General features: G+C 36.1%; 1 protein-coding gene across 1 annotated transcript; it reads right to left on the minus strand.

The window, feature by feature from the left end:
- Positions 1-1,060: 1,060 nt before the first annotated feature.
- On the minus strand, positions 1,061-9,016 carry LOC127806861 (caffeoylshikimate esterase). The gene is made up of 8 exons (XM_052344408.1): positions 8,686-9,016; positions 8,519-8,548; positions 8,002-8,131; positions 7,723-7,869; positions 7,250-7,380; positions 3,404-3,541; positions 1,779-1,877; positions 1,061-1,637 (listed from the first exon to the last, which is right to left on the minus strand). The coding sequence occupies exons 1-8, from the start codon at positions 8,968-8,970 to the stop codon at positions 1,419-1,421; spliced, it is 1,179 nt and encodes a 392-aa protein (XP_052200368.1). The 5' UTR covers positions 8,971-9,016; the 3' UTR covers positions 1,061-1,418.
- Between the last annotated feature and the right edge of the window lie 467 nt (positions 9,017-9,483).

Consider the following 9,483-nt stretch of genomic DNA (forward strand, 5'->3'; position numbering starts at 1 on the left):
CTTCTCTTCAACTTAGAGCCTTTTCTGATTCTGAATGGGGTTCCTGTTTGGACTCACGAAAGTCTACTACTGGATTCTGCATTTTCCTTGGAGATTCATTGGTTTCTTGGAGAGCTAAAAAGCTGAGCACCGTCTCTCACTCATCAGCTGAAGCTAAATATTGGGCTCTAGCTACTATTGCTAGTGAGTTTGTATGACTCACTCAGTTGCTAGAATTTCATTTTCATTATACTGATCCTGCCATTCTTTTCTGTGATAATTAGGCGGCAGTTCACATTGCCAGTAATCCCATCTTCCATGAGCGCACAAAACATATTGAGTTAGATTGTCATTTTATTCGCGAGAAGATTGCTGCTAGTACAATTAAATTGATGCCTATACACACTCAGCATTAGTTTGCCGATCTGTTTACTAAATCGTTGCCTGCAGCTCAACTATTTTCCTTATTATCTAAGATGGCCATTCTTGACATACATGGTCCATCTTAAGGGGGTGTATTAGACTATATTGATATTTTGCACTGTCATTAGTTAGTTTGCTGCTTCTTGTTGTTTGTATTGTTGTTGGTTGCTGTATTAGTTAGCTTGTTATATTGTGTGCTGCTATTGTGAACCAAGGGTATTTCTATAATTAGACAATGTATTAATTTTAGGGTATTTAAGGCTGAGATCTAATTAATGAAGTGATCAATGAAGCCATTTTTTTTCTGGCTTCTTTCTCATATCTTTACTATCTAATAACCACTACCAGGGTTTTTGACAGGGGTAGTCTAGGGTTTCCAACTTCTCTAACAAGGCTCTACAAGGATCTCGACTGGGAGGACTTCTTTTGTTAAGGTTATCTCTGTTGTATGTGTTAACAAACTTTAATGGTGTGTAAGGGCTTCAAATTATTAGACATAGGCTCTAAATCGACAATGGAAGAATTGGTGATAAATTTTTTTAGAAAATCTCCAAAAATAATTCAAGAATTTTACCTCTGATATCAATTGATGTAAGACCTGAATCAAAGAAATAAGAGCAATTTCAATTTGCCTATATCAATTGATATAAGACATGAATCAAAGAAATAAGAACAATTTCGATTACTCAAAATCAATATCAATATTTAAAATTATTCATCAAAATCTGTTCTTCAATTTTTTACTAAAAGATTATCTATAAATAATTAATAGATAAAACATATTCTAACCAGAATTCCTTTCTACTTAAGATTCTTTTCTACTTTTATACCTGAAAAATATTTGGATTTAAGATTTTCATGAACTAGTCTGCTAAAATTAACTTAAGGCAGATAACCCTGTTCGGGGGCTGAGAAAAGGGAAGGAAAGTTCAACTAGGATTTGAAACAATAGAGAAGGGTGGAAATGAATTGGAACACAAGACGAACTTGCATGAAGCACGAGATGACTGGAACTTTCATTCATGGGAGCACCGAGAATCAAGCCAGGCGATAATATCACTCAGTACGGTGAATATTCGGTCATCGGGTTCTCCTTCCAGGATGCAGTGATAACCACCTTCATAGAGCTTTAGGGTTTTGTCATTGCTGGAAGCCTTCTTGTAAAGAAACTGGCTCACTGAGGGGTCTGTTACTCGATCAGCAGCTCCATGAAGAATAAGCAACGGAGAAGAGACCTGAAACGTGTCGGGAAATGTTCACTTTTTTGGCAGTAAAGCATGAAAAATGAGGTTTGTAGTAGTGATAAGGATGAAGAAAAATGGTTTGTCCATCGTTCTGAGACACTGGACAACCAAAGAACAAAAATGTAAGCTGACCTTCTCCACGTTTGATTCAATATACTCGGTTGTCCTCAAAAGTTCTGCAGCAGTCTTCAAGCGCATTGTATCATCATAACAGATCACATTATATGGAGCCTATGGAGCAAAGGAAAAATGATTACTTTTCATCAATATTTTTCTTCAAAAATCAATAAACCAATGTTATGCAGATATTTGATTACTTTAGTTTCGTGCAAACCTAAGTTATGCATTCAATGTAAAACGAGGTCTCGTGTAAATGTCACATATGCCTGTCTCAATCTTTCTGATGAAGAAAGATTGTGGCCACTAGTGAAGAAAAAGGTACTAAAGGAGAAATTATTTGAACCCATTTCAACCTCCAATTCTCCTGTTATACTTTAAACTGTTTGTTTTTGTGGGCTTCTCTACCTCTTCCATATTCTAGATAAAGTGTCCACATGACTGCTCATACGAGTGAGTTTCAGAAATTCACAGGGTTTTCTTCACAGAGTTCACTGAGATTTGATATCAAAATGAGGTAAAATGGAGGGCTTTGGAATATGAATTGTACTATTCCTTGTATCTGAAGATTAGACAAGTAATAGTAGGGCAAATGCATATAACCATTGTAAATATATTAAATTACTCAAGTATACCCTTTTCGATATCATACAGAAAAATCATAGAAGAAATGCATTCCAAAGCCCTTTCAACTACTCATTTCACCTAACAAAAGAGCATAGTAAATTTAGAGAAACAAAAGACAGCCTGTGAAAAGTTCATCACACTGGAACTGTAAGCCAGGAGACAATATTTACAGTTCCTTCCACCAGCAATCACTGAAAGCTCATAAAATAATATAGATTAATGTTTCTGTTCTCATTTAGGGGTAATGACCACTCAGGGGGATCTGCAAATCTGCCAGAGTCCAACTCAGAGATCTCCAACTTTAATTCTTTTGATATTAACTCAGAATGCCTTTTCAGTACAACTTCAGTGAGTACATTTATTTAATGAGAAAGAGAACTTTTCTTGGTCTACGTAGATAAGACAAGAAAACAAGGTCGATGTAGCAAATAGAAGGTGAACATTGGATTTCACTTAGAAATTTAAAATAACTAGTGAATGAATTCTCTAAGGTCCTGAAATTCAAGGGGAGTGATAATCCAAATAGAGCATTCATTTATTTCCCACAACAAAAGAAAGTGCCATTGAAAGATGGAAAAGCATGTAGGTATTTTCAGTAAACTGATAATGTTTTCTACCAGTTGGCCTGCCTAGAACTAAAAAGTAGTACATTTGTAGGGAAGGCATTATCTTCAGGTCATGTGGACATGAAGATGGAAAAATGACTTCAAAGTGATGAACTAAATTCTTAAGACTCCTGTTCAGAGCCACTCCACACCTAACATAACAAGTTTTTGCAGAGTTTTGAGACTAAAAGACCACTTGTTTTCCACAACCCACCTCTATTATTTCCCGTTCTTGTCATTAAGCGTCCCTAATAATTACGAAATCTAGGAGAGCATATAGCAATCGTTTCAGAAAACATTGAACTCTCTCTTTTTCTAGGGTCAAACCATTAGGTGAAACACATGTTACATTGGCAATAAGATCAAATAATGTTGTATCTATATTACAAGAGTAAATGAAAAACAAACCATTTTCTTTTTCGTCAATTCTCTGAATGCCAGCTCTGCTAGATCCTTCTGGGGTACAAGCTTTGCCTTTGGCATAACTTTTGACAATAATTTTATGACCTTTAGAACAGCTTCTGGTGGAGTCACATCCTCTGAAATCTTAGCAGAAGTCAAAGTCAGCAAAAACTTGTAGGTGCTTAAATCACAAGCATTGCAGATACTCAACTAGATCTTCATCAAACACTTCAATGTCAAAATGATAGCATGAAAACAAAATTTCATTTGCATTGTGTTGATGCAAACGGCACACTGTCTAATCATCATTTTGATCGAATATAAGTTGACTGATGAACATGTAATCTTTAATTTGTTAAAGCAAATAATTATAGGATGCCAAGCTTGTCTTATAGCTGAATTTTTAAGGTGGTTCGCCCAAACCATCATTTACTGATCAAATTATATGGTGATCGGCAAACATGTTAACATGCATTTGCTTAATCATACTGAGCCTTAGAATGTTATATTCATATTGTGATCAATTTTATGAAGAAAATGATACATTCTAATTTTTTTGGATTTTTCAACAATGACCCTCAAAGGTGCAAGAGAAATGAATACAGAAAAATATACATATGCACAGCAAAAAGGAAAATGCATGCAGAATTTATTTCAAGTATTTTTAGGAAGTTTATCGTATATGCATTATTCCTCAAGTATAGTCGTATTTTTTGAAGCAGATTTGTTTGACTATACAAATACTGTCTATCTTTATTTGATGTAAGTGTATTTCTTTACTTAATTTTATATATACATATATATATATATTATGGTGAGCCCTGGGACAACAGTAAGCTTGCCCCATTGTGACCTGGAGGTCACGAGTTCAAGTCAGGAAAAGACTCTTTACTAAGAAAGGGTAAGGCTGTGTACAATTGACCTTCCTCAGAGCCTGCAATGTGGGAGCCTTGTGCACCGCATTCTACATATATGTGTGTGTGTATATATATATATCCTGTATTCATTTCCACTAACTCTTGCAATTGATAATGAATAATCTCAACAGATGGCATCAAAGCCAATCAATTAATTAGATCTAGTTGGTATACTAGCCAGGATTTAGCATTTTAGTGAAGGTAGCGCAAACAAAAGCATTGGAATTGATCGACATGGTTTGCAATAGTAAAGTGACAACATATTTGTAGTTGAAAAAATTTAAGGCAACAAGAAAACAACCCTTTGTGGTACATTAGACATTCGATTTTTTTTTTTGCTAAATAGAACATGCAATAATTGAAGCTCAATATTTTTATGCTTAATTGACACACAAAAAGAAACAGAAAAGTGAGAGTATTCTTAAAGTTTTTAAACCATTGTAGACTCACCGAGTGCTGTTTTCCTAAAATATGCATTGATTAACAAGATCAGACAGATGATTGACAACTTATAAAACATGTAGAGAGTGTTGTGGTAGGTGGAGAGACACAGGTAAATATATTCATAAATGAGGTGAACATCAATTTATACTGATGTGGATATAATGGTGGCATGCAGAAATGGCATACAGGTGCAGTGATGAGCTAGATCAATCATCTTTGTTCTGTAAAATTCTAGCTATAAGGAAATGCAATAGCTGTTGAGTGTTGAAAGTGAAACCCTGAGCAAAGAGATAAAGATAGAAAGACATGCATCAGCAGCAAGATGACTCTCTTTTGATCTACATTTGGTTAACGACAGAAATCTCTAATTAGGTACAGGCGAGAGGGAAGAGATGGGGCCACAATAGAGATGTTTTGACAGAGCATTAAGTTTTGTAGGACACACGGAGCATGAGGAAGTTAGCACCTAAATATGGACATGTGGACTCAATTTGGAGATGAAGAATGGATAAAGACAGCTATAAGGAAATATGAGTATTCAATTGAAGGGTCCATGTCAATTGAAGGGTCCATGCATATTAATGAGAGTGCATGTCATAGTAATGCTAGGCATCATGAAGAAATGGACTGCAATGATATAGTGTAGGTACCCAATGAGGAAGGTAGGTCATAGAGATAACAATCAAGGGCTACAAGATTCCACCCACATGGCTAGAGGAGGTGATTGCTAGAATGTCCACCCATGAAGGTGGACCTGCCACACTTATGGCAAAATCCCAATGCAATTCAAATCTTGTAGCTGACAATCCATTTATCCAGTTATTTTATTAAAGTTTGTTGAAGAATGATGGCTGATCACATGCGAAAAAAGTTTGGTTGTAGATCCATAATTTGTTGAAGAACGACGACAGTAAAGTTGCTCCTTTGTAACCAAAAGATCACAAGTTGGAGTTGTGAGAACAACCTCTTTGCAAAAAAAGTAAAGGGGAACGTTCTGTATAAATACAACCCTTCCTTGACCCTTGCAATGTGAGGAGTCTCGTGCACTTGGGAGGCCCTTTTAAACAAGGGACATCTAGATAGATTGACAACCTCAATAGTCACCCAATCTATGTAGTTGGAACTTGATGCACTTGATCACTGTTTTATGACCTGAATTTCCTTATTAATGTACCTGTTCTATGCTAAGTACATTTATTTGTTATTGTCCAATACTACTGTATTCTACACTCATAACAAGGTGAAAACCCATCGCCACAGTGACACACTTTGTTATGAGTGTCGTTATCCATTTTGTACCTCCAAATTGAGAGACAAGAACTCCAAATCATATGAGTTACCTACATCTCTAAACACCCTACACCTCCTTATCTGAGGTGCTCCTAGCCAATCTCTGACAGTTGTGCTTGAAATAGAGGTGGTAGCAGTCTGTTCTCTGTCAAAATGCACTGCAAAAAATAAAGCTTTTGCAGTCTCTTTTAAATAGCAGATATGCATCTATATCTTTCACCATGTCTTTTTTTTATAACGTAGGAATCAAAGGAAGCCCTAATACATTCGGCCATTGGCAGAGACCATCACCTCCCCTATAACCTATGGGCCGCGACCGACCAGGCAACAGTCACACACCAGGTAAGCCCAGGTCAAAGACCTGTTCCCGTGGCCCCAAGGATAGTCACAATTGATACACTGCCTGCACGGATCCAGTTTCGAACTCACAAACTCGTGGTACCCAAACTTTCGAACGTGTGCGGAGGACTATCTGTGCTACCCCTTGGGGTTTATACGTTTCTCCATGTCAAGTACATATATTTGAGCCGTGTATATATTAAGCTGTTGCAGTAATCTGTGGTATTCCAATTGAGCTCCTAATGTTGAAAGCAAGATACAATGCCATTAATTTATTGGTATCATTCTCTATTGAGAACAAATGATGTGTGGCACAATGCAATTCAGAATGAGTGCTCTCCAACAATAAACAAATTTGAATAGCAAATAAATCAAAAGAGAACATAATTATAGTACAATAGAAAAGTCTATAATGAATGGAAGAAGAGGATTTCCTCCAACCGAAGGTGTTCAAATATCATAACGTATTGGAAGTGAACCAGGCTACATAGTAAATTTAAGTTTTATACTAGTATGGAGTTTTGGTCAAGTTTTTCACTCGTCAACTTAGAAACTCAAATAACCTAGCAAGAAGAAAAAAATTAATAACATCAAATAGATTAAAGGCAAATTATGGTATTGTGATATTTAATTTGCAAAACCCATGCTGAAACTTGATTTTTTTTTGTTTTTCTGAAATTTAAATATCGACTAAACTTAAAGACATTGGCAAAATGATCCCATCAAGAAATAGATAAAGCATTGCAAGGATCCACTTGGTTAACTTTTAAACTATAAATGCACAAAAAGATAATTTTCATAAAATTCATATCCATGTATCACATAATTTATGGGTCATCCAGCAACTACTAGATTGACATACCTTACACATTGGGGCTACAAGGACTACTCCATCCCATTCACGTGGTTCTTTGAGATGAGCTTTGAGAGCTATAGCTCCTCCCATGGACTGACCCAATAGAAAACAAGGCAACCCTCTCACTTCTGGTCTCCCTGGAGTCAGGAATAGAATTTCATAGTAAAAAATGACCAATTCAAATATTCAAAAGTTGCAGACAGCTCAATATGATAAGAAAATGAAATTCCCGATTAGGCTTGCCTCATATGCTCATCATGAATGATTTGGCACGAGTTGCATAAATCTATAAGAATACTGGTTAGTGGTTATTTTAGTTCAGATGGAAATTTAACCAAATTTTGAAGATTAAAAAAGAAAAAAAGATATTGGAAGGCAGATAAATGATGGTGGGGTTTAGTGATGCATTACATGGTTCATAACAAATTGTGATGATGGCTGTGATCATACGAAGAGACTATTTTATACAAAAAATGTACCTTTGATTTTTGTATACTGTTCAATAACATTGTCAACAATATCATCAAAGTTTGGGATATAACCGTGCAAGCCATCAGATAAACCGAAACCCGGATGATCAATAGCATAGACTCCATAACCAGAAGCAGCAATGTGTTTAGCAATACCTGAAATCCAAAGTACTTTGTATGTCATACTGCGTCATGTCTCTTGTGGTGATGTATAAAGGTATACTAGCAGCTCAAAATATCAGTATTTACCATGTTGAAACTTCGATTAAAGAAAGAAAAGACACGAACCTTCAAAAAAAAAGGTGCACGTGTCACCATATCCATGACAAAAGCACAGAGCACCTTTAATCTGAACACCTCGTTTCGGCAACCAGCTTTTGCAGAAAATGTCCAAACCTTTTGAATTCCTATCATACCACTACAAAGCCAGTAAACACGATCACCAGACATTAGAACCGGTAGACAACTTCGCTAATTTTCTCAAATCTTAGCTTCTGTTTGATTGGAATAAACTGGGAGTTAGAAGAATAAAATAACAACTCAAAATCATGGTTCGATAACCAGAAGAATAAAACAATAACTTACCCCCCCCCCCCCCCCCCCCCCCCCCAAAAAAAAAAGTTAATTGAACTGGTCAGTATCATCTCAATAGCACCAACCAGTGGCAGTAGGCGTAACTAAGTCTAGTTAGAGAAAAGGAGGGAAAATTGAGATCTCTCTTTCTATTTTGATCATTTCTCAGCAATCGTACATGTATGCGCAAATGTCTAAACATTATTAATGGACAGTAGCACTAATTTCTTACCTCGTCTTCTCTGATCCCAGAAGGAGCCATCTTCAGCAATCCAAATAGCCAAAAAAAAAAAAGAAGGAGAACACAAATCCAAACATCAGAAATTAGCATGTAACAATCTACAAGCACAACAAAAATTCCAATTCTACACATAAAAATGAGAGTAGAACTACAGTAACCTTGAACAAGCAATGATCGAGCTGTTTCTGGACTTCCTTGAAGGCCAATCGAACTCGCCTTCGAGACGGAGCGAAGTCCAAGTTCTGCGACGCGATCGCGTTAAGCTCATCGCTCACACCTTCGATCACCGACCTTCTCTTCGCCGTGACGACGAGTCGAGTGCTGGTGGTAGAGAAAGTCAGCGTGGTGCTGGCACGCCGCCGGAGGAGAGCGGCGCTGCGATACTCCCGGAGAAGCAGAGCCGACTCCGACGACCGGAATCTGGAGGGCGCGCAAAGATCCATTGGTTTTCCAGTTTCCACTTTTGAGGCTCAGTGGACAACCTTACATGGGACACGTGACAATAAATACTGGGAAAGAAAAGGAGAAGAACTAATCGGCTGCGATCGGGCCGGCAACTTTTCAAATGGGACCGCCACCATGATACACGCAATTCGTGGACGGTGATGTATTTGTAACCAACAATTTTATTATTTTAAAAAAAATCATAAAATGTTATTTATTAAATACTTAAATATTGTTTGTTAAAATAAATAAGATAAATTCGTATTAAAATAAAATTTAAATATTTTTCAAACTAAGATATAAAATAATCAACATAAAAGTAAGAAACATTCTAATATTTTTATCAAATTATTTATTAAATTTTTTTAAATATATTAAAAGATATATGTGTAATTTTTTTTTATTTATAAAGATAAAAATAAATTTATCTAAAAAAATTAGATAAGAAGTCACATGACTTCTTTTTTAAGGATAGACAGATAAATTTAATAAATATAATAAAATTTATTTTT

Source organism: Diospyros lotus, chromosome 7 (genome assembly GCF_014633365.1).
Source record: "Diospyros lotus cultivar Yz01 chromosome 7, ASM1463336v1, whole genome shotgun sequence".
Classification (NCBI taxonomy): Eukaryota; Viridiplantae; Streptophyta; class Magnoliopsida; order Ericales; family Ebenaceae; genus Diospyros; species Diospyros lotus.

Coding starts and splice junctions, on each gene's coding strand:
- LOC127806861 (XM_052344408.1), bottom strand. CDS start 8,970: ATGGATCTTTGCGCGCCCTCCAGATTCCGGTCGTCGGAGTCGGCTCTG. Junction 8,549..8,685: donor TCGATCATTGCTTGTTCAAG/GTTACTGTAGTT, acceptor GGATTGCTGAAG/ATGGCTCCTTCTGGGATCAG. Junction 8,132..8,518: donor CTGGGATCAGAGAAGACGAG/GTAAGAAATTAG, acceptor CTGGCTTTGTAG/TGGTATGATAGGAATTCAAA.